Here is a 24,217-nt window from a genome sequence, read left to right as displayed (position 1 = left end):
TCCACAGACCTTGCTGCCCAGTGCCTGGGTTCAGGATTTTTTAATAATTTTTTTTAATAATTTTTTTAAAATAATTTTTTAATAATTAATTAATTAATTTGGCTGTGCTGGGTCTTAGTTGCGGCATGCGGGATCTTCAGTTGCAACATGCGAACTCCTAGTTGCATCATGTGGGAATCTAGTTTCCTGACCAGGGATTGAACCCAGGCCCCCTGCATTGGGAGCGTGGAGGCTTAGCCACCACCAGGGAAATCCCAGGAATGACCCTCTTGTATTTGCTCTTTGCGGTGTTTCTGTTTCCAGATGATAAGAACAAAAATCACAAAATGTTTGAGTTTCACTTTGGGGGAGAGAAATTCTGATGGTGTTTTTTTCTTTCCAGAATTGTGGTTGTTTTGGACTCTATGATCAAGGTGTTTACATTCACACACAATCCTCATCAGTTGCACGTCTTTGAAACCTGCTATAACCCGAAAGGTAAGAATCCAGAGGAGGATGGATGGTGGAAACTGGCTTCCTGGGTCTGATCCAGGCGGGACGCAGACCCATGCTGGGTGCCTCTCCTCCAGGTGGTCTTGGAGTGGTGTTGCCCTAGTGGTGGGTCCTGGGGCATCTGGGGCTCTGGGGAAGGGTCTGGGAGATGCAAGCTCCCCACCTCGGTCCCTACCTTCTCCCCTGAACCTTCCTGCGGTCACAGCCACTCTTCCTCGCTGTGGTTCTAAGACCCTGCCTCTTACCAGAATCATCGGAGTCCCTCTTGGGATTTTTCACTGTCAGCCATTCAGGAGCTCTATGGTGAGCCCTGGAATCCATGTTTTTATTAAGTTCTGAGACATTTCCTTCCCTTTTTCTTCTGGCTGGTGGATTACGTGTGGCTGACTTTGTTACCCATTTTATCATGTTAACTTTGCTTTTAAAATTTTTGGTTTTTTTCTTCTAGCTTTATTGAGGTATAAGTTACATAAAACTCATTTTAAGTGTATCATTTGATAAACTTTAGTCATTGTAAACAGTTGTATAGCTGCCACCACAGTCAGGGCAGAACAGTCCCATCACCCTAGGAGTTTCCCCAGGCTGTGCCCTTCCCCACCTGACCTTCAGGTTTTGCCTTTTCAGATGTGTTTGGTGTCTTTCTCTTAGCTTAATATTTTTTAGATTCCTCCATGTTTTTGTGAGTGTGCTATTATTTTGCTCCTTTTTATTACTGAGTAATATACCATCATATAGATATACCACAGCTGTTGATCCATACCAGATTTTTGGCTGTTATAAATAGAAGCTGCTGTACATGTTTACATGCAGGTCTTTTTGTGGATGTATTTTTTCATTTCTCTTGGAGTGCAATTGCTGGGTCATATTGTAATTATTTTTTAGATTCCATATATAAGTGGTAACGTACATTATCTGTCTTTCTCTGTCTGACTTATTTCACTTAGCAAAATACCTCTAGGTCATCCATGTTGCTGCAGATGGCAAGATGTCATTCCTTTTTTATGGCTGAGTAGTATTTCATTGTGTATATATCCACTCTCTGTGTTTTGATTGTAGCATTTAGTCTATTTACATTTAAAGTAATTGTTGATAGGTACATACTTATTGCCATGAATTGTTTTGGGTTGTTTTTGTAGGTCTTTTTCGTTCCTTTTTCTTTTGTTCTCTTCCCTTGTGTGTGTGTTTTTTTTTTTTTTTGCTGCATTGGGCCTTCGCTGCTGTGCATGGGCTTTCTCTAGTTGTGGCGAGCAGGGCTACCCTTTATTGCGGTGCGTGGGCTTCTCATTGCGGAGCACAGGCTCTAGGCACACAGGCTTCAGTAGTTGTGGCATGCGAGCTCAGTAGTTGTGGCGCTTGGGCTTAGTTTTGCTCCGTGGCGTGTGGGATCTTCCCGGACCAGGGATCAAACCTGTGTCCCCTGCATTGGCAGATGGATTCTTAACCACCGTGCTACCAGGAAAATCCCTTCCCTTGTGATTTTATGACTGTCTTTAGTGTTATGTTTGGATTCCTTTCTGTTTTGTGTGTGTATCTATTATAGATTTTTGGTTTGTGGTTACTATGAGGTTTATATATAAAACAATCTGTATATATACATGTGATTATTTTAAATGGCCTGGTCTCTTAATTTCAAATGCATTTTAACAACCCTACATTTTACTCCCCTCTCCCCACGATCTGTTTTTGACATTATGTTTTATATCTTTTTGCTTTGTGTATCCTTTACTTATTGCAGATGTAGATGATTTTACTACCTTTGTCTTTTTTTTTTTTTTGCGGTACACGGGCCTCTCACTGTTGTGGCCTCTCCTGTTGCGGAGCACAGGCTCCAGACACGCAGGCTCATCGGCCGTGGCTCACGGGCCCAGCCACTCCATGGCATGTGGGATCTTCCTGGACCAGGGCACGAACCCTTGTCCCCCACATCGGCAGGTGGACTCCCAACCACCACGCCACCAGGGAAGCCCACTACCTTTGTCTTTTAACCTTCCCACTAGCTTTGTGTGTGGTTGATATTACTACTTTTACTCTATATTTACTTTAACCAATGAGCTTTTTTCTTTTAACAGTTTTCATGTTTCTGCTTATGGCCTTTTCTTTTTTGCTTAGAGAAGTCCCTTTACCATTTGTTTAAAAGACTATTTTTTCTGCTTTGAATTACCTTGATACTTTTTTTTTTTTTAATCAAATAAGTGTAAGATTCTTCTGGACTCTTTATTCTCCAGTGGTCTGTGTTTCTCTCCTTATGCCAATATCAGATGACCTTGATTTCTGGAACTTCAAGATAATTCTTTTTTTATGTATGTATGTATTTATTTAGTTTTGGCTGCATTGGGTCTTCATTGCTGCACACGGGCTTTCTCTAGTTGCGTCGAGTGGGGGCTACTCTTCGTTGCGGTGCGTGGGCTTCTCACTGCGGTGGCTTCTTCTGTCACCCAGCACAGGCTCTAGGCACGTGGGCTTCAGTAGTTGTGGCATGTGGGCTCAGTAGTTGTGGCTCACAGGCTCTAGAGTGCAGGCTCAGTAGTTGTGGTGCACAGGCTTAGTTGCTCCGCGGCATGTGGGATCTTCCTGGACCAGGGATCAAACCCGTCGTGTCCCCTGCATTGGCAGACGGATTCTTAACTACTACACCACCAGGGAAGTCCCTGGAACTTCAAGATAATTCTTGAAATTAGGTAGTAAAAGTCCTCTAATGTTCCTATTTTATAAGAAATTGGGGGGCTATTCTAGGACCTTTTACTTTGCTTATAACTTAGTGACAGGTTGTCTGTTTCTTCAAAAAAGCCTGCAGAGATTTTAACTGTGATTGCACTTACTCTGTAGGTGGGTGAACGTAGGTTCCAACCTGTGGTCACAGGACAGCTCTCCACCCACCACGTCTTTGGTTTTCCTTTGCAGTGTGTTATAGTGTCTTTTACATCTGTCGTTAAATTTATTTTTCAGTTTTGGTTTTATTATGTTACTGGATTCATTTTTATTTTATTTTATTTATTTTTTAAGGATTCATTTTTAGATTTTACAATTTTGCATTCTCGTGGCTGACACCCCAAAAGACAGACATTTGATAAAGTTTATTCAGTAATAAGTTCAGCAAATGTTTCCAATTGTGAAGCCATCTCATGGGAGGGAGCTTTGCTTGGCCCTCTGCTGCCCTTCACAGGGAAAAGATTCTGTGAATGATTCTTACTTTTTCATGGGACCTGGAGGGCAGGGAGCAGGTATGGTTGTGGAAAAGCAGAAGCTTTGAGACGGTCCTGAGTCATTGACGCATTTCCTTGTCTCTGTTTAGGCCTCTGTGTCCTGTGCCCCAATAGTAACAACTCACTCCTGGCCTTCCCGGGCACGCACACGGGCCACGTGCAGCTCGTGGACCTGGCCAGCACCGAGAAGCCGCCAGTGGACATTCCTGCCCATGAGGGCATCTTGAGCTGCATTGCTCTCAACCTGCAGGGAACAAGAATTGCGACCGCGTCTGAGAAAGTAAGTGGGTGTCCCTGCCCCACAGAGGTGCCCCCAGAGTGGCGTCTCCCTCCGTAGGGTGCAGGCTCCCGGGAAACCAGCCCTTCCCTGAAGATCCTGACCCCTGAGAGGCTCTTAGCCACCTTCTCTCAGGAAGCGAGTCATAGTTGACATAGAGGGTCCAAAAGTCATTTTATTTGGTTGTGCCCCATCTGTTTGGCAGTAGAATTAATGTTTTTCTAACTGGCTGTGGGCATTATAATTAAGATGCCATTTCTCTGGACAGTGAGTGAACTGATGGCTCTCAGGGTGCGAGACAGCCCGGGGCCTCTGTCGGGAGCGTGTGCACAGGGCTCTGAGTGGGCCATGCCTGTGGGCCTGGGCCCTGGGTCTCCCTGACCCTCTCTCGGCCCCTGCCCGCTGCCGTCGGACTAAAGAGACTCCAGTCTGTTCTCGGTAACAACAGAGGGAAAGTTGAGTTTTAGATGATGTGGGTGAGTTTGGGAAAGGGTCGGATGGGTTAATGGGTTTGTGAATATAAATCATTTCAAGAAAACTAAAAAGTTGTGAATCTTTGATAATGAAACACTTCACTGTTTTTCAAAGGGGACCCTTATACGAATATTTGATACTTCATCAGGGCATTTAATCCAGGAACTACGAAGAGGATCTCAAGCAGCTAATATTTATTGGTAAGAAAGCACGTTATTTTACCCTAGAGAAGGGGCCCTATGTGATCCGGAGGAGAGTCGGGACTACCCCCACAAGGCGGGTGGGGGCTGCTCTGCTGGTAGGGGCTGTTTTATTATTACTAATTTAACTGTTTACTTATTATGGGAATATACACAAAAGTAGAGAGAATATTATGATTACCATGAACCCATTGTCCTGCATTTGTCAGAATTTGCTTGTTTTATTTCATCTCTTCACTGTCCCTCCAACTTATTTATTTATTTTTAAAATTTTATTTATTTATGGCTGTGTTGGGTCTTCATTGCGGTGTGCGGGCGGGCTTCTTATTGCGGTGGCTTCTCTTGTTGCAGAGCACAGGCTCTAGGCACGCAGGCTTCAGTAGTTGTGGCACAGGCTTAGTAGTTGTGGCTCACGGGCTCTAGAACCCAGGCTTAGTAGTTGTGGTGCACTGGCTTAGTTGCTCTGCAGCATGTGGGATCTTCCCAGACCAGGGCTCGAACCCCTGTCCCCTGCATTGGCAGGTGGATTCTTAACCACTGTGCCACCAGGGAAGCCCCCTCCAACTTATTTTTCAGTAGCATCTTCAGGCAAACACTGGAGGCCTAGTTAGCCCATCTGTAGTCATTTCAGCCTCCTGTGAGGCTGACCTGCTCTTTCTGTGGTGGTTGTTACCATGTCCCACAGTGTCTGTAGCTCTGACAGGGCTGCACCCCTGCTTGGGTGGGACTTCGTTCTTTGTGTCTGTGGCCTTTGCAGGTGTGGAGCTGCACTGGGGCCTGAGTGATAAAAACACAGCTAGTATCTGGATGCTGGATGTAGTGTCCTTGGGGCCTCTGGTGCAGCCCGCTTTCCCATCTGTGTGCTCTCGGGCCCTTCTAGCCAGCCTGCATGACGCCCACCTCTACAGGGCCTGGGTTGTTGGAGGGGAGTTTTTCTCCTTCAAGTGGCATGTTTGGGTGGCCTCAGGGCCCCTGGGGTGGCAGGGTGGTCTGCAGGGAGCCCCTTCCCTCTCCCTGGCACCTGAGGAGGGGCTGTGCCCTGGCTTTGACCATCTGGTTCTGTGCTGAGCCCCGTCAGCTGGTCAGGAGGGGTGGTTCTTAAAATGACTGTCCTGACCACGGGCGGTTGAGGTCAGGGCTCACTTCTGCGTCCACATGAGACCTGAGCTTCGTCTGGTTTCTCTGCAGCATTAACTTCAATCAGGACGCTTCTCTCATCTGTGTGTCCAGTGACCACGGCACGGTGCACATTTTTGCAGCTGAAGATCCAAAAAGGAATAAACAATCAAGGTAGGTTTTCCAGTTAGAAGGACAGAACATTGCCTGAGTGTTGCCCCACTCAGTCTGAGTCACAGCTGGGATGCTTTTCTTTGGTCGTTCATTTGATTCTCTGAAAACCAGTGCAGATTACTTGATGCTAAGACAGTGGCATCCCGACTTCCCCTTCCACTAGCTCCTTAGAAAACATCTGATGAGGATCCAGGCACCTTCCAATGAGGTAGAACTTGGTCCTGAACTCCAACCATCATCCTTGTGTTAGCTGTTCAGAAAATTAATTTGGTGGCAGTAGAACCCTGTGCCCCTTCTGGTGCTGATGGTTTCTGGATTTATAATAAACCCATTTGTAACAACTTAGTTTTTTCAAGTGAAAGATAAAAATTAAAAGCAAAAATAGAATTTAAATCATTAAGGCTAAGCCGACATTAAAGAGAGCTGTGTCTCTAACTTTGTTATGTGACCGTAACTTACTTTCTTTGCTTCCTGTCCTCACAGTTTGGCATCAGCCAGTTTCCTTCCAAAATACTTCAGTTCCAAGTGGAGTTTTTCCAAGTTTCAGGTTCCCTCAGGCTCTCCATGCATTTGTGCCTTTGGAACAGAGCCAAATGCTGTCATTGGTAAGTGGTCCTTCCAGAGAAGAGTGGCCCCCAGGTGTGGTCAGCGCCCCACCAGCTCCACTGGTGGCCCTTCCTCTCTCCTGGGGGTCCTGTGCATCCCTCTCAGGGTCCGCGCAGCCACCTGCCCTCCGGGGTTTCCCGGGCAGTCAGTGAGGCAGATCATTTGGTCTTGGAACCGGCGACCAAAGAGGGTTCCCCCATCGCCACACTAGCTGAGTAGATGCAGACCCCCCAGAACAGTGGGATTCTCGGTCGAGTGCCCCCACCACCCACAGATCCCTCAGGGCTGCTCAGCCTCCACTCAGCCTGTGCAGTGAGCTCAGTGCGGGCTGCTTGCTTTCCACCCTGAGTGACACGGTCTCCTCTGCCCAGCGATCTGTGCGGACGGCAGCTACTACAAGTTCCTGTTCAACCCCAAGGGGGAGTGCGTCCGGGACGTGTATGCGCAGTTCCTGGAGATGACCGACGACAAGCTGTGACCCTCCACCAGGAGTGCGAGCACCACGGGCCCTGGGTGCCCAGCGGCCCCTCGAGCTCCTGGGAGTGGTGGTGATGGGCTGGGGGGATGGCCTGGGACCTTGTCGCGAAGCCATACGTTGTCGTCTGTTTTCCAAAGCCAGACCTCCCGAGTCCAGTGTTAAAGGAAGAATCTTCAGGGCACGTGGACACTCATGCCCAACTGCTGGCTTCACCTTTCATTCAGCCGTGACGCTCACTTCATTGGTTCTGCCGCATCCGCCACCTGCAGTTGGGGCTCCGGACAAACTGGGGGTACGTGGAAAAAAGGAGGGACAAAGTGAAATTTGTGGTGACAGATTTCATCATTTTTACTGAGTCTGTAATGGGGAGGTGAATACACGTGTAAGTGTTGGTTCTCACCAGATTTAAGTGGAACAATCATACCGGCAGCCTTAGGAAAGGAGGAAGGAAGCCCTTCTCCCATCTAAACTGAAGAAAGAGGGCATAGGTCTGGCATCTCCCTCAAGAGCTGCATTTCGTGCGTCCCCATCTTTTTGGAGCTATTGGAATTGAGGCAGCACCACGCCCACCCTGTGAGCAGTGCCTGTAGCCTCCTGGTGAAACTCTGGGTCAAAGGGAGTTTCCCTGTTACACGTAGGCAACAGAGTAACGCATAGACTTTAAAACTTAGTCATAGAAGAAAGCGTCACTTAATTTGGAGGATACCAAGGGAAACGGGCGTCTCAACAAAGCAGTGCCTGGTTTCTGTGGGCCTGGAGAGGATGCCTCGGCCGGCCGATTCCACTTCCCTTTCTCACCATCTTTTCTCCCCGTTTTTAAGACTAGCTGCACACTAACGTTCTGGGAATGAGAGGCACATACTTTTTTTAACGTTTGGTAACTAAAATAGGTTATGGGCTCTATATTAGTAGTAGTACTTGAGGTATATATTTAATTTTCTTAAATTCCCTTAGAACTTAATTTTATGTTTGATTTCAGGTTGCAAACATTAAAATCTGCAGCAGCAAATTCTCAGTTTGCCAGTTCTTTTACTGTCATGTAATCAACTAACTTTGTCTGTGGATTTCAATGTGAAGTATGCATGTTACTTTTATGTGTATTTAATCATGAAATTTAATTTTGCACACTTATTTGTAATGTTTCTTTTAAATAAAAATGACTAATTTTGTTGTACTCTGTACCCATCAAGGGAAAAGAATTGTATGTTACAAAACCAAAGCCCCAGTTTTAGAACCTTGTTGGACTGCAGGCTATAGGAGCGGCCCAGTGCACTTAGTGCCTAAACTGTCCAGGACTGCGTGGGGGCCAGGTGGACGCCCTGCTGCCCGTGTGGGTGATGGCCTGGCTAGGGGAGCAGAGGGGAAGAAAGTGATGTTCACTAGCGGTTTCTGTCGTCTCTGGTGGGGAAGCTCTGCCTGAAATCCCTTTGGGGGACACTCCCTTTGGGGGAGACACCAGCGTGGTGTCGGGCCACCCATCAGTGTCCGTCTAACACTAGCCCTAACTTTGGCCCAGGAGTAGGAGGGGTCCTTCACATTTACATCGCCAGTAGTTTATATTTTCCCCGAATATAATCCCTTTCGTGTTTCCACATATACATTAAACTAGGAAAAAAGTTCCTCCTCACAGTGTGTGGAGGTGCTGCAGGCTGGTGAAGAGCCAGTTCACTGGCGCAGGGAGAGGCTGTACCCAGGGCGACCTGCAATGCTCGGCACCTACATTAAGAGTCCACGGTGTGGGAGCAAGTCCTGGCTCTGCCACGCCGGGCACAACCTTGCCTCCTTTATAAAATGACAGAACAGGGACATCCTGGGTGGTGTGGATGACCACCTAGGGGCTCTGGTTTGTCTTCTCAGGGTTTCCCTTCGCGATGGTAAAGACACCACGTCTCACCTGGGAAATGCCCTGGACGAGGCTTCCAGAGAGCAGGATGAGGTCTGGAAGGCTGAGGCAGCCAGCACCGTCCACCCTCCCCAGGCCTGTGCGCGTGGCCTCGCTTTACCCTCTCAGGGACGTGGCAGGAAGAGCCATACCTGGCGAGCAGGCTGTCGGGTGAACCTTCCTCAGTCTGTTCAGGACAGCAGCAGACTTGGTTTTTCAAATTTATAACCACCGTTTGTTGCCTTATTTAGAGAAAGGGGGTTGCTCTAAGCCAGAGCCGCCTCCAGTTCCTGCCTCAGCTGAGTCCTGCCGGCCCCTGAATGTGGGTACAGAGGGACACAGACGTAAAAGTCCTGTGTCCAGGGCTTCCACAAGCCCCACTTGGTGGCTGGGCTGGACAGGCCTGGTTTGTTTCTCCCCCAAGTTTCCATGTGAATGAACATCCAGGAACCACCTCACAGGGCCCTGCTCACTGGGCTCTTCTGCCTGCTGTCCAGGCTGTGGACGGGGAGGGCTCCTCTGCACCCTGCAGCCTCCACCCCCTCCCCCCTGCCCCTGGCTTGTCTGTCCCTTTAGTCCTCAGTGGCAGTGCCCCTGCTCACTGCGGCCTGGAGGGTGAGGCCCGCTCCCCTCCTTACTCTGCTTGTGAGACCAAAGCTTCTCATGTTTGCATTTCTTTTTCTGCAACCAAACAAAACTTCTAGATGAGTTCACACAACTTTGTCCCTGGTCTCTCCTTTCTTTCTGTAAGAGGCATTTGAGCAATTACAGTACTTTTGGAACTTGTGCTGAAATTTTCCTCTTCAGAATGGATCAGAAAATACTTACCAAATTCAAAATGTTCATTGTAAGAAAAGAACATAGAGAAGAATGTAAAGTTGGAATCAAAATCGCCCTGAGTTGCCGTCCCCAGAGAAGACTACTCTCGGAAAGCCCACGCCTTCTGGGGTGAAGTCTGTAATTCTCAGCAGCACTGTAGGGACCATTCTTTAACTTCTCACAACTCGTGAACATGTCAAAACACTGTAATTGCCCGAAGATGCCTATTTGTATTTTTTGCTTCTATAAACGTTTTGGAAATGGAAATCCTTGTGCATACGTGTTTACACACTTGTCCACCTATTTCTTTGAATAGAACTGGAATTGCCAAGCCAGAGGATCTGCACGTATAAGGTTTAGTATGTTTGCCACCTTGCCTGCCATGATTCTGTCAGCTTCAACAGCCAGCACCTCACATGCTCACCAGGACCAGGCTCTGAGCATGGGCTTTTTAATCTTTGATGGAGAAAAAAGATCGATTTCTAGCCAGGTTGAACATTTTGGAATACCTTTGCTGGCCGTCCGTAATTATTTTGTAAATTGCTTACTCATACCTTCGACTATATTTCTGTTGGTGTATTTTGTCTTTTTTGTTGATGAGAACTTTTAAAATAATCACCTCTTGTTTTTTTCACTTTGGGTTTATTTCAGTTTGAGGAGTTTTACTTTGCTGTGTATGTATCTTGAATTTTTACATAGTCTGATCTATCAGTCTTTTTCCTTTATGGTTTCTAGTATTGGCTTGTGATTAAAACAAAACATTTTTCACTGGGTTCGATGTACAGGTCTTATTTTCATAATTCAGTCTGAGCGTGATTTCCAAACACGTAATGGGGAAAGGGCCTCACCTTCCTGCACCGGTGGGTGAGGCATTGCTCAAGCCAAACCAAGCCAGGAGTGACTCAACCCCAGGTCCTCTTCCTGCCCTGGGTTGTGGTATCTCATCCACCTTAGCGCTCTTTTCTGGTTTGGATGAAAATGATGCAGTTGCCCTACTACAATGCCATCTATCAACTGATTCATTTGTTACGCACGGACTTACTGTACTACTTCACAAAGAACTATGTTCTGGTTACACGGCTCTGCTGATCGTAAGCATCCTTAAGCATTTTTTTCCCAGATGAACTTTAAATGGAATAATAGCTAAAAATAGAGTTTTATTGGAATTTCAGAAACTCAAAAATGATTGTTTCTGAAGTGCTGGGGGACAGAATGTATCAGGATTTAATAAATATTTTCTCCCCAACAGTAACGTGGTAACATCACTGAGGACACCGTAAGTGCACTGTCATTCATGTTTGCTTGTTTTTAATGACAAAGCTATTCAACTTGTGTGGAAAGAAGCTGAGTCTTCCTTTTGTTCTTCCTGTGTCCTGTTTCAATATGATAAAAATTATTTTATGAAATTACAATTTGGAAACTATGGTATGTCATTTGCTTTTCTTTGTGTTTATCATGCATGGGGCTTGCTGAGCTTCTTGAAACTAGATTTATGGCTTTCATCAAATTTGTGAATTTCAGTCATTTCCTTGAATAATAATTCTGCTATTGTCTCTTTCCTATTGGGATTCAAGTACACATGTATAACACCTTATATTGTCCCACTCTGATCATTGAGGCTGTTCATATAGTTTTTACAGTATTTTTTCCTGTTTTTAAAGATAGCATTGGGACTTCCCTGGTGGCGCAGTAGTTAAGAATCCACCTGCTGATGCAGAGGACACGGGTTCGATCCTTGGTCCAGGAAGATCCCACATGCTGCGGAGCAACTAAGCCCATGCGCCACAACTGCTGAGCCCACGAGCCACAGTTACTGAAACCTGTGCGCCCTAGAGCCTGCGCGCTGCAATTACTGAGCCCACGTGCTGCAACTACTGAAGCCCACACACCTAGAGCCTGTGCTCCACAAGAGAAGCCACTGCAATGAGAACCCCATGCACCGCAACAAAGAGTAGCCCCCGCTTACCACAATTAGAGAAAGCCCACGCGCGGCAACAAAGACCCAACGCAGCCAAAAAATTTAAAAATTTTTAAAAATTAAAAAAATTAGCATAATTTAAACTATTACTGAATACCACTAAATGACCTATTACCCCCCACTCTGCTTTCAAGACTGTACCATGTACTTTAAACTTTAGAAGAATCTGTCAGTTCTAAAATTAGTTTCTAATTCTTAACTAAGCTTTTTCATTTGCTCATTCACATGAACAATCTTTCTTTACGTCCTTGTGCATATTTATAGGACACAAGTTAAAATCTTTGGTAATTCTCACATTTGGATTTTCTCAGAGCAAGTCTCCATTGATTTTCTTTTATTCTGTGTATGAGTCACATTAACCTGTGTGTCTAGTACTTTGGGGTTGTACCTTGGACATTGCAAATGGTATGTGTGTTGTTATGGATTCTGTTACGTTTCTCTGAAAAACGGAGTTTTTTTTCTTTAAGCACTCTGGACCCACCTGAACAGTCAAGACGCGAGTGAGGCAGACGAGGTGCTGAGAGCACCAAGTTTAAGGAGGCGCATGCTCGCAGCTTCATGCCACTGGGAATGATTGTGTCGTTTTGTCTGATGGTCTCTTACTCTGTTAATGTGGTGAATCACATTGATTTCTTTTTTTTTTAATTTTTATTTTTGGCTGCATTGGGTCATCGTTGCTGCACCGGCTTTCTCTAGTTGTGGCAAGCAGGGGGCTACTCTTCGTTGCAGTGCGTGGGCTTCTCGTGCGGTGGCTTCTCTTGCTGTGGAGCACAGGCTCTAGGTGCACGGGCTTCAGTAGTTGTGATGCGAGGACTCTAGAGTGCAGGCTCAGTAGTTGTGGCCCACGGCCTTAGCTGCTCCGTGGCATGTGGGATCTTCCCGGACCAGGGCTCAAACCCGTGTCCCCTGCATTGGCAGGTGGATTCTTAACCCCTGCACCACCAGGGAAGTCCCAAGACTGTATTTCTTGTCATTTGTGATCACTGAAGTCTGTTACTTTAGCTTGTGTTCAGCTAATGTTTTGTCACAGATTTCCTTATGTTCCTGGATCCAGTAAGATTAAAAAAAAAAGAAGCTATTCTGCCCTTTTAAATCACCTGACCCATGCTGCCAGGGAAGCTACTTCAGGTTGTGGGTGTTGAAATAATGGCCAGATCTGAACCAGCCCCCCAGCAAACCGCCAGGCAGATTAAAATACACAACTCAAAATTTTGGAGGAGAAAGTCCCTATTGTCCACCCTGGCTTCAGCAAGCTGTACCAGGAACGTGGGGTGCTGTCCCCATGGCTGTCTGCCACAAGGCTGGATGATGGGGGATGGTAGTTGCTACGTGAAATGCCAAAATTTACTGCAATTTACCAGCCTTTCTATATGGAGCACTCCCCTGGATATTGCAAGTGTTTGCGTAGACTCCATAGTTCCAAAACAGTTAATTCAGACAGTTCTTACAAGCTCAGTAGCTGATTTGATGGTGGGACAATTCCTGGAGCTTATCTATGTTGGAAGGTTTTGAATTACAAATTCAATTTGTTGACAAGTCTATTCTGTCTACCTATTTCTTTAGTAAATTTGGTAGTTTGTGTATTTCGAGGAATTAGTCTGTTCCATCTAAGATGTCAGATTTATGAGCACAATTTTTTATAGGATTCCTTTACTATCCTTTTTACAGATGTGGATGTGGTAATGAAGCCTGCAATTAAGGTTCAGTATTACGTGCTGCCTTAACATTTGGTTCAGCTGGGAAGGCCTGGAATGGCCTAACTACAAGTTCCGCTACCCACTCTACTTCCATGGATAAAGCCCCCCAGCCAAACAACTCTCCTTATCAAACAGAACAGGTGCAGTTCCTGCTTATCCCTGAGTAAGCATTTTCAGTTCCCTTCCAGCGCATGGGGTTATTCAAACAATCACATCGTCCCGGAACGGGGTCCCCCACTCTTTTTTTTTTTTTAAACATCTTTATTGGAGTATAATTGCTTTACAATGGTGTGTTAGTTTCTGCTTTACAACAAAATGAATCGGTTATATATTTACATATGTTCCCATGTCTCTTCCCTCTTGCGTCCCCCTCCCTCCCACCCTCCCTATCCCACCCCTCCAGGCGGTCACAAAGCACGAAGCTGATCTCCCTGTGCTATGCGGCTGCTTCCCACTAGCTATCTGCCTTACGTTTGGCAGTGTATATATGTCCATGCTCTCTCTCGCTTTGTCACAGCTTACCCTTCCCCCTCCCCATATCCTCAAGTCCATTCTCTAGTAGGTCTGGGTCTTTATTCCTGTCTTACCCTAGGCTCTTCATGACAATTTTTTTTCTTAAATTCCATATATATGTGTTAGCATACGGTATTTGTCTCTCAGTCCCCCACTCTTGATACTACAAAGCCTGCCTCCTGTAGCCCTAGGTTATTCACTGTGTTCCCAAGTGATGCCCGTGTGATCCTACTTGGCTTGCAGTGTCCTTGGGTATATGTGTGACTGATAAACTACAGTTCATCTCATCTGGCCAGTGTCATAGTGTCACGTCCAGCCACCCCCATGTACACAGGGTGGGAATACTGCCTCCATAACAGGGCGAATAGGTGGTAGGTAGAGCAACGGAGCTTATCACAGAGAGCCCATCTCTCATTCCTGATGGTGGTCATTTGTATCCTCTTTTTCCTCCGTCATTCCAGCCGAAGTTAATTTGTTGATTTTTTTTTTTTTCAAAGAATCAGCTTTGATTTCATTGATGTTTTTTTCCTCTTTATTTTTTCAATTTTTGCTGATTATTTGCTATGGGTTATATTCATTCTTTTCTAGTTTAAGGTAGAATTGTAGATGACTGAATTTTAGGTTTTCTTTGTGCTATAAAATTCCCTATAAACACTTTTAGCTGCATTTCACAAATTTGATATATTTTCATGTTCATTCTGTTACAATTATTTTCTAATTCCCTCTAAGACTTCCTGTTTGAATCATGGATTATTTCAAAATATGTCTAATTTCAAAACATTTGAGGATTTAAAAAGTATCTTTATTATTGATTTCTAGTTTAATTCCCTAATTGTCAAAGAGCATACTATGTATGATTTTAATTCTTTAAAGCTTGTAAGTTTTGTTTTATGACCCAAGGTTTGGTCTATATTGGTGAATGTTCCATGTGCATTTGAGAAGAATGCGTGTTCTGTTGAGTAGAATGCTCTATCAATGACGATTACATAGACTGGTGTTGCTCAGAGCTTTTATAGCCTTGCTGACTTTCTGTCTACTTATCAATTACCTAGAGAGGAATGTTGAAGTATCAAAATGTAATGTGGATTTATTTATTTTAGTTCTTTCAGCTTTTGCTTCATTTATTTTGTTACGTTGTCTTGCAGAATTGTTCCTTTTATCATGATGAAATGCCCGTCTTTATCAGTGATAACTTTCCTTGGTTTGAAGTCTGCTCTCTCTGAAAATAAAGTAACTACTCCTGGGAATTCCCTGGAGGGCCAGTGGTTAGGACTCTTGTGTTTTCACTGCTGAGGCGTGGGTTCAGTCCTGGTCAGGGAACGAAGACCCCTCAAGCCACGCGGCACCGTCAAAACAACAACAAAAAAACTACTCCTGCTTTTTTTTCTTATCAATTTATTTGTTTTTATTTTTGGCTGTGTTGGGGTCTTCTTTGTGGTGTGTGGGCTTCTCATTGTGGTGGCTTCTCGTTGTGGAGCACGGGCTCCAGGTGTGCAGTCTTCAGTAGTTGTGGCACGCAGGCTCAGTAGTTGTGGTGCACGGGCTTAGTTGCTGCACAACATGTGGGATCTTACTGGACCAGGGCTCAAACCCGTGTCCCCTGCATTGGCAGGCAGATTCTCAACCACTGTGCCACCAGGGAAGCCCCTCCTACTTTCTTTTGTTTTTGTTTTTTTGCAGTACACTGGCCTCTCACTGTTGTGGCCTCTCCCGTTGCGGAGCACAGGCTCCGGACGCGCAGGCTCAGCGGCCATGGCTCACGGGCCCAGCTGCTCCGCGGCATGTGGGATCTTCCCGGACCGGGGCACGAACCCGTGTCCCCTGCATCGGCAGGCGGACTCTCAACCACTGCGCCACCAGGGAAGCCCCTCCTACTGTCTTTTGATTAGTGTTAGCATGATGTCTTTTTTCCCATTAATTTACTTTTAATCTATATTAAGTGTCTTTATATTTAAAGTTTCTTGTAGACAACATATAGCTGAGTCTTGTTTTTTGATCCACTCTGACAATCTATGTGTTTTATTGGTATATTTAGACCATTGATGTTCAAAGTGATTACTGATATAGTTGGATTAATATCTACCACATCTGTTATTGTTTTGTATTGTTGTCCTTGTTTTTTGAAAATGTTATGCCTAGGTAGTTGTTTTTTGCATTTATCCTGATTGGTATTCTCTGAGCTTCCTGGATCTGGGGGGAAATTCTCATTCATTCTCGTTTCAAACATTTCTTCTGCTCCTTTCTTTCTGGTACTTCCATTTTCTCTAGTACTCCTGTAACACATAGGTTATACCTTATGTAGCTGCCCCCACGGTCCTTGGATGTTCTGCTTTTTATTTTTATTTTTCCCAGTCTTTCTTCTCTTAGCTTTTTACTTGTGAAAGTTTCTATGGATGCATCCTGAAGTGCAGAGATTCTCTCCTCAGTTGTGTCCAGTCGACTAGCAAGCCCATCATAGACACTTCTGTCACAATGTTCTTTATAGTTCTTTAAGGATTTCCGTCTCTATGCTTACATCGCCTATTTGTTCTTGCATGCTGTCTACTTTATCCATTAGAGTCCTTAACATATTAGTCCTAGTTGTTTTAGATCCCGTCTGATAACACCAACACCCCTGCCACGTCTGGTTCCGATGCTTGCTCTGTCTCTACAAATTGTTTTCCTTTTAGTTAATACTTGTAATTTTTTCTTGACAACTGGATATGATGTACTGGATAAAAGGAGCTGCTGTACACAGGTCTTCAGTGACGTGGTAAGGTGCGGGATGGGGGTGGGGCAGGGCAGCAGTGTACAGTCCTATGGGCAGGTCTCAGGGAGCCTGTGCCTCTGGGCTATGAACTACATAAGAGTTTCTCAGGTTTTCTTCCCTCTTAGATGGGACAGGGTGGCTAGAGTGGGCTGGTTGGGAATTTCCCTTCTAGGTCAGGTAGGCTCTGGTTAACTCTTTTCTCCTGAAGGCAGGCTTTGTTAAGAACGCAATACTCTAGGGACTTCCCTGGTGGTCCAGTGGTTAAGACTTCACCTTTCAATGCAGGGGGTGTAGGTTTGATACCTGGTCAGAGTGCTAGGATCCCACATGCCTTGTGGCCAAAAAACCAAAAAACAAAGCAGAAGCAATATTGTAACAAATTCAATAGACTTTAAAAATGGTCCACATCAAAAAAGAACCTAAAAAAAAAAGTGCTCTGGTCTATTTCAAACATGGTTCCTTTCCCCTCCCCTGGTTTTTTCCAATATTTTCTGTGAGAACCTGGTTGAGCTTCTGGAATTAAAATGTACAAAAGTGTGGGGAACCCCTAAGACTGGGTTCCCCTGGGGCATTAACTCTGAGTTGTCCAGCAGTTGACTGCTCACAGGGTAGGTTTTTGTAGCCCGGCACCGGTCCCCGTGGTAGTCTCCACTCCTGTGTTCGCCCATCTGTCTCTCCTATCTTGGGGGTAGTGGTTTGCCCTGCACCCTCACCTCTCTTAGCTCCAAGACGAGTTGTTGATTTTTGGGCTGTTGCACTATTTATGTGTTAGGAGGAAGTGGCAGCTTCCCAGCTCCTTACACGTGGAACCTGAAACCAAAGTACCTGCTTCATTTATTTTGAGGCACTGTTGTTGGGTGCTTGGAACCCTAGGGCTGTTGTGTGTCTTGGTGCATTGACCCTGTATCATTGTGTAACGTCTTTATGCCTGATAGTTTTCCTTATTCTGAGGTCTACTTTGACATTAATATAGTCACTCCAACTTTCAAGTGTTCGCAGGATATACTTTTTCTATCCTTTTACTTTTAACCTATCCATACTATTTAAAGTAAGCTGGGTTTTATTTTTTGGTCCAATTGACACACTCTTAATTGGTCTATTTAGACTATTTATATTTAATGTAATTATTGATAAGATCCTACCATACTATTGTTTTTTGCTTGTCCCCTCCCCTTTGGTTTCCTGTTCTCTGCCTTTGTGTTATTTCAAAATAAATTTTAGCATTCCATTTTAATTTATCTTTTGGATTTTTCCTTTACCTTTGTTTGGTATTGGGATTGCACTAGTGACTACAACAGACAAAGCTAGCTTTTCAGTCTACTTCAGAATGTTTTTACCACTTCAGTGTAGAAATGTAGAGACCTACAAACCTTTGCCTTCCTCCTTTAATATTGTACTTTTGTCAATATGTGTTAAGTTTACATACACTGAAAACCCTGATAGACAATGTTAAAACTTTTACATTGGAAAGTTAGAATATTTTAAAGAATTTAAGAGGAAAAACTAGTTATTATAGTTGCCCAGATATTTACCATTTCTGTTGATCTCTTCCTTCATTCCTTAAGTTCCAAAGTTTCTCTATTATTTACTTTTTGCCTGAAGAATGTCCTGTAGCGTTTCTTTTTGAGCAGCTCTACTGGTTAAGAATTCTTAGTTTTCCTTCATCTAAGAATATCTTTTAATCTGCACTCCGGATATTTTCTATGGATATAGTAGTCTAGATTGACAGTTACCTTAAGCCCTTCAAAAATTTTCTAGTCATAGGGCCTCCATGGTTTCTGATGAGAAATTTGTATTCAGATTGTTACTCTGTATGCAGTAAGTCACTTTTCTTTGGGTGCTTTCAAGATAAAATGTTTTCAGTTTCAGTAGCCAGTGGTATGTCTTGACATGGTTTTTCTTTGAGTTTATCCTATTTGGAGCTTTGTGAATCTTTACAATTATATCTGGGACATTTTTAGGCATTGTTATTATTATTTTTAAAACACCAATGTCTTTCTCCTCTTGCTGTGAATTCATTAACACAGGGTGTATTTGATCTTTTTATATTGTCCCACAGGTCCCTGAGGCTAAGGTTCGTTTGTTTCCGAGCATTTTTCTGTTGATCCACCGAATTTTTCATTTGTTAATTTTAAGTTCTATAGCTTTCTGTTCAAGAGCATTTGCCCTTACTTCATGGAGTCTGGTTACAGTAATTAAAGCCATAGAAAGCTAATGTCCTTTTCTGATTATTCCAACATGCTTAAGTTGACATCTCTTTCCTTTCCCCTTAAGAGATTTTCCTGGCTCTTTGTACACTGTAATTTTGAACTGTATTCTGGACATTGTTCATTTTATGAAGCTCTGAGTCCTATTTAAATCCTGTAGAGAATGTAGAATCTTTTTTTTTTTTAAGCAGGCAAATAACCTGGCTAGGTTCAGAATAAATGTGCCGACCTGCCCTCTGTGGGTTGTGGTTTGGGGTCAGTTGTTGGGGGTCAGTTGTTTCCCAAGCTCTGCAGTGCTATTTGGGGCCATTCTTCACGGGAGTTCAATTAATAAAGACTTTGCTTTGCTTCCTCAGTCAGTTCCAGGCATGTGCAGCTGAGGGTGAGCCCAGGATGCCATACACAGCCCTAGAGAATCTTTCTCTAACTTCCTGTCTCCTAGGTACCCGCTTTCCTGGCCCTTGGCTAAGTCTCAGGCTTTAGCCTCCCTGCGATGTTGCACACTCCTTGGGGCCAAAGAAAAGTATTTCTCCCTCCTGTCCCCAACTTCTTTGGACTAGAAATGTCCCCTTTCCCAATTCGTCTTCTCTGAGTCCTCAGTGTCTCCAGGGCTCCTGCTTACAGGTATACAGTTTTGTGATTCCCCTCCACGTGTCCCACAGGGGCCCCCTTCCCCTGTGAGGGGAAGGCTTCTCTTGGGTATTCTGATGTTCATTCCTAACATGCAGTTCTGATATTCAGGCTGTCCTGGAGTCTACATCAGGAGATACAAGAGGGGAGAAAAATTCAGGAAAATAATCACCACGTTGGTTGTTCTTCCAGTTTTAACCCCCTTGCTACTATTTCTTTTTCAGAGGACTATGACAGTTGCTTTATTTATTCAGCCAATGGGTGAGACACAGGGCAGAGACCTCAGAAAGACATTTCTAAAATCAGAAAATTTTGTGCCCACAGGTTTAGTCATCTCATCAGAGATCATCTGAGAGACCCATGTTAAAATCTAATTTTGTATTGCTATGGATGTAAACGTGGAGGGGTAACAACAAGAGGCAGTATTCCACAGAGACCTACGGTGAGTGCTGGCCAACAGGCTACAGTTTAAATCACTACATACTATGGGTTCTTTCACCTCCCATATTTAGGACTGAACTTACCATATGGCAACTGCACATAGCTTCATGACATGCCCCAATGCCTTCCCTTTTTTTTGGGCCGTGCCGCATGGCATGCGGGATCTTAGTTCCCTGATCAGGGATCAAACCTGTACCCCCTGCAGTGGAAGCTCGGAGTCCCAACCACTGGGCCACTAGGGAATTCCCCCCTATATCTTCCTTAGAGACGAAATGTAGCCTAAATGTGGGCCTCTCCGCAATAACTAACATGGCTTTTGCTACATGAAAGACATCTTATCAGAGTTACTGAATTGTTTCCTATACCTGAAGGCCTCCTGCCTTCAACATCTTTTTCTTGGGTAAAGGTAGGTTATCCTGTAGGATAGCTCTTATTTGACTCAGTTTAACTTCAGCAAGGTGACCCTAATGAATTACCAGAGGAACTTTTCCTGAGTTGAGAAGGGGGAGGTAAGACCTAATGCACTTTAAAGCATCTATTAATACAAAATGGACCGCACCTAAGAGCCTGTGCTCTGTGACAAGAGAAGCCACCGCAATGAAAAGCCCGCGCACCACAACGAAGAGTAGCCCCCGCTCGCTGCAACTAGAGAAAGCCTGTGTACGGCAACGAAGGCCCAACGCAGCCAAAAATAAATAAAATAAATACATTTGTTAAAAAAAGCAACATGGACAACAGATCTGAAAAAAAACATTTAGGAATGCTCCCTTTTGTTAGGAGAGAGAGTCTCAGTACACGAAGAGCAGCTCTTATGCTAATAGAACTGTTTTTACACTAGGGCATCAATGTCAAGAACAAAACTCCATGTGAACACTCTGTGCTTGAGCTTCATTTAGCTCCCAAAGGGGACTTCGTGTCATTTCAGTATTCCCCCTTCCTCTTCCTACTCCTCAGGACATCAGCAATCCATACCACAGACCTTCTAGGAGCTGGACAATCCAAGTGTTAACAGTGTGGGGACCGGAATACCATGTGCCTATTTAGACAAGATTTTCATCTCATGGGAGGATGTATCTCAGGCTGTTTGCAATGATCTTTCTCAAGCTGAGGCGCAAGTCTGCAGAAGAAACGGCAGCTACAACCAGAACCTCAAAGTAAGTTTGAAAACTCTAACGTGATGGATTGAAAGCCAGCAAGACTGTTATCGCTGCCTGTGACCCAATGCCCTTTTCACACGCAAACACTCAATGCCCCCTTTCTTCTGGTGGAGTCAAGAAGCCTGAACTGCTGTCCTCACAGCAGCTCCTTCGAATACTTGCTCCAGTGCTCTAGGCCTTTGGTGTGCTCAGAGAGCATTTAAAAAAAAGCAAAAAAGCATGCCTGCTTAAGCTTATCAAAATGACAATGATACTCTGTATTCAATTAAAATTAATAAAAATATTTTATTGAATTTTAGGAACTTGGTACTTTTAAAATTTCAAATCTTTGCACACAAATCACCACTATACCTTCTAGAATAGTGGAGGTTAGGACTTGAAGATTGTCACTTGTCTCTTTGTGTAACATAGCACAGAAATCCCAAGTCCTGACACGCCCCACCCCCTTCTGACCGTGGCCCCGCCTACTCTGTTGTTCTAGGAGAGGACGATGAGAGGTGTGATGCATTTAAGGAGCTCAGCTGTCCGGGTGGAGACTCAACTGACGCGAGAGGAAGATTAATCCAAAAACCATGCATAGACACCTTGGGATGCGCCACATCACTTGATCACGTGTGAGTTTCCCTTTTGTATTTTTGTCTGGTTCAGGGCAAAGCTGAAATGAAATTTCTAGTCCCTCAGGGAGCTCAGAAGTTTGGCAGAAGTCAAAGCAGAGACTTTTTGAAATGAGACACTTAGGAACCACCAGTGGACAGCCGGGTGGGAGTGAATTGCAATGTGACTGTTGATGTAGCACCAGGCATCAAGTGGGCCACAAGGACACAAGCTCAGTGACTCCTGGGTGTTGAAGGGCTCCTGGGGATTCAAAGCTAAATGTAAAAAAATTTTAAGTGCCCAGGACACGGTAGTTGTTAATCTATGTTTTCCTTTTCCTGCCCTCTCCTTGATATTCTTAAATTCCTATGTGCCAATGAATGAGCCAAATGAATAAGACAGAAGGAAAAAGGAAAGAGAATGCCCCACCTTTGAAAAAGGCATGCTCTAGCTCCCAGCAGCCAAAACTAACCTTCTCCCTTCTTTAAATTTGAGAACCGGGTACTTTTCTTACCTATAAACCAAGCAGAAATCCCTCCAGGCCCATAAAGTCTACATTTTAGGCTCAGAAATAATCAACTAATGGACTGGGCTTATGCAGGGAAAACCTACCCTAGTTTTTCTGGACGGCTGTGGAGATGCGTCTCCTGGAGGACGCACAAGGCATTTGCTTAGTGTTCCCCAGGCCATCTCCCCATCAGGGTGGTCTTGTCCACTCACCTCCCCAGAGCTCACGGTTAGGGGGCTGCGGTGGCCATGACTAAGGTCTGGAGCACTCAGTGGAGTGACCCGATCCCACATGTAGGACACAGCAGATCCGAATTGTTTTGCAAATTGCAAACCTTCTGAGTAAAAAGAAAAAAAATACACATTCCAAGGTATCTGTAAAGTGCCTGGGAGATGCAGATTGCTGCCCTGAGGCGCTCTGATCCATCCGTGCTTCAGTCTGCAAGTTAGATTTTGCTACTGTCACACACGTGGTCTCATTCACATGATGGTTTCGTTTTTATTTTTTAAATGGCTGAGTTATAAATCCAGCTAGTGTGCAGTAATTTCATAGTTTTTAATATGCATTATCTGCAACAACATTGTGACAGCTCCATACCGTGGATTGACACACAATACTTAGAACAGGTTTATCATATTTGGTCTTTAGGTAAATAATAACTGTTTTAAAATTGCCTAAATATACCATTCTGAGCTGTTTCATTCCACCAGGAAAATACAGGGGTTTTTCCTCTCTTTAAAAAAAAATTAAATACCAAAATAACTACATTTAAATAAATAATGTTATGACGATGACATTTAAAAATTCACAATAAGGCCAAAGCCCTCTTTCTGTTTGCATGCTGCTCAGCTCTGACCCCCAGAACCCTCTGGAAAGGTGAGTGGCTTTCTTCTGGAGGAACATGGGCTGAGGCCGTGCGGGCCTCCTACTTCTCATTCTCTCACCTTTGTTTCCTTTCCTTTCGCTTTTATTTTTTGTAGGAGAGAAGTCAGCCTTAGTACTGAATTCAGTTCTAAAAGGTTGAGGGGAATTTCCTATTACAAATCAGAAAGCAACCTAGGTGTTTCCAATGCTTACCCGGACAGAGGGTGGCTGCTTCCAAGACCCTTGTATTAACAGGCAGCTTCTGCTCCACCCCAGCAGCTGCTCCTGCCATGAGGGGGGCAAACCGCACCATCATCGGGTGGCCGGCTGGTCGGACGATGCCGAGAGCTGGTGACGGCACCTAAAATAGCGAACGTGCCACGGAGAGATCTGTGATGTTTGTTTGAAAAGGGTGTGTGATAAAAGATTGAATCTTTTTTTCCAAATGAAGAAGTAATAGTTCTTTTGTTTTAAACATACACATAGGAGACTTGTTTTACTTAGAGTGGAAAATTATGCCAGGGACAAAGTCAACACAAAGAAACAAACAACAAAAAGTAGCAAGAAAGAGAAATGGGTAAGTGCAGCTCCGCGAGCCTGGCAGCTCTTTCCGTCAGGGTTACAAGTGGCCCGCGGGTGTCCGTCTGTGTGTCTGTCCGTCTTACACACGGAAATGGAGGTGGATTAATTCAGGTAACTGCTCTAACGTGGAAAATTTGTAGATGTCAAGTAGCTCCATTTAACTTAAACAGGACAGACAAAAGTAAATCATTCCATAGGCTGAAAACAAACAACAAAAACAAACAAAACTACTTTGTTTCTTCTCCCCAAATGAAATCCACACAAAAGGTCCTGTGTGATTCCAAAATTACCAGAGTAGAAATGGAGTGATCTGAAATGTCAAAGACCCCATTATTTTGTAAAGAAAGAAAGTACACCTCAAAATATTCTAATTCCACATGTGAACAACAAAATACTGTCTTGTCTACTGGTGGCGGGGTGGCTCCGGCCCAGCAGGCCTGCTCGCACCGGGTACGTCCTCCCTCGGAAGGACTGAGAGTATCTACTCGGAACTAAGCTGAGCGCTGGGCGGGGAGACACTGCCGGAGCCCAGCTTTGCTGCGTGTGGTTTTGTTCAGGGGTGACTTCAGTCTTTAA

At 44.6% G+C, this 24,217-nt stretch overlaps 1 protein-coding gene across 8 annotated transcripts in view; it reads left to right on the top strand.

Annotated features, from left to right (window-relative positions):
- WDR45B (WD repeat domain 45B) overlaps positions 1-24,213 on the top strand; it is a 45,722-nt gene extending 21,509 nt beyond the window's left edge. For 2 of the 8 annotated variants that reach the window (XM_024760759.1, XM_024760760.1), the window contains exons 4-9: positions 383-477; positions 3,785-3,975; positions 4,561-4,646; positions 5,835-5,936; positions 6,420-6,541; positions 6,914-8,194. In XM_024760759.1, the coding sequence (XP_024616527.1) occupies positions 383-477; positions 3,785-3,975; positions 4,561-4,646; positions 5,835-5,936; positions 6,420-6,541; positions 6,914-7,020 (703 nt within the window). In that variant the 3' untranslated portion in view covers positions 7,021-8,194. The other 6 variants (XR_003005407.1, XR_003005408.1, XR_003005409.1 and 3 more) reach the window with 6 other exon arrangements.
- The last annotated feature ends 4 nt before the right edge of the window (positions 24,214-24,217 follow it).

Source organism: Neophocaena asiaeorientalis, unplaced genomic scaffold (genome assembly GCF_003031525.2).
Source record: "Neophocaena asiaeorientalis asiaeorientalis breed wild unplaced genomic scaffold, Neophocaena_asiaeorientalis_V1.1 scaffold30, whole genome shotgun sequence".
Classification (NCBI taxonomy): Eukaryota; Metazoa; Chordata; class Mammalia; order Artiodactyla; family Phocoenidae; genus Neophocaena; species Neophocaena asiaeorientalis.
The sequence above is the reverse complement of the archived record's forward strand: the minus strand, read 5'-3'. Positions and strand labels throughout refer to the sequence as shown.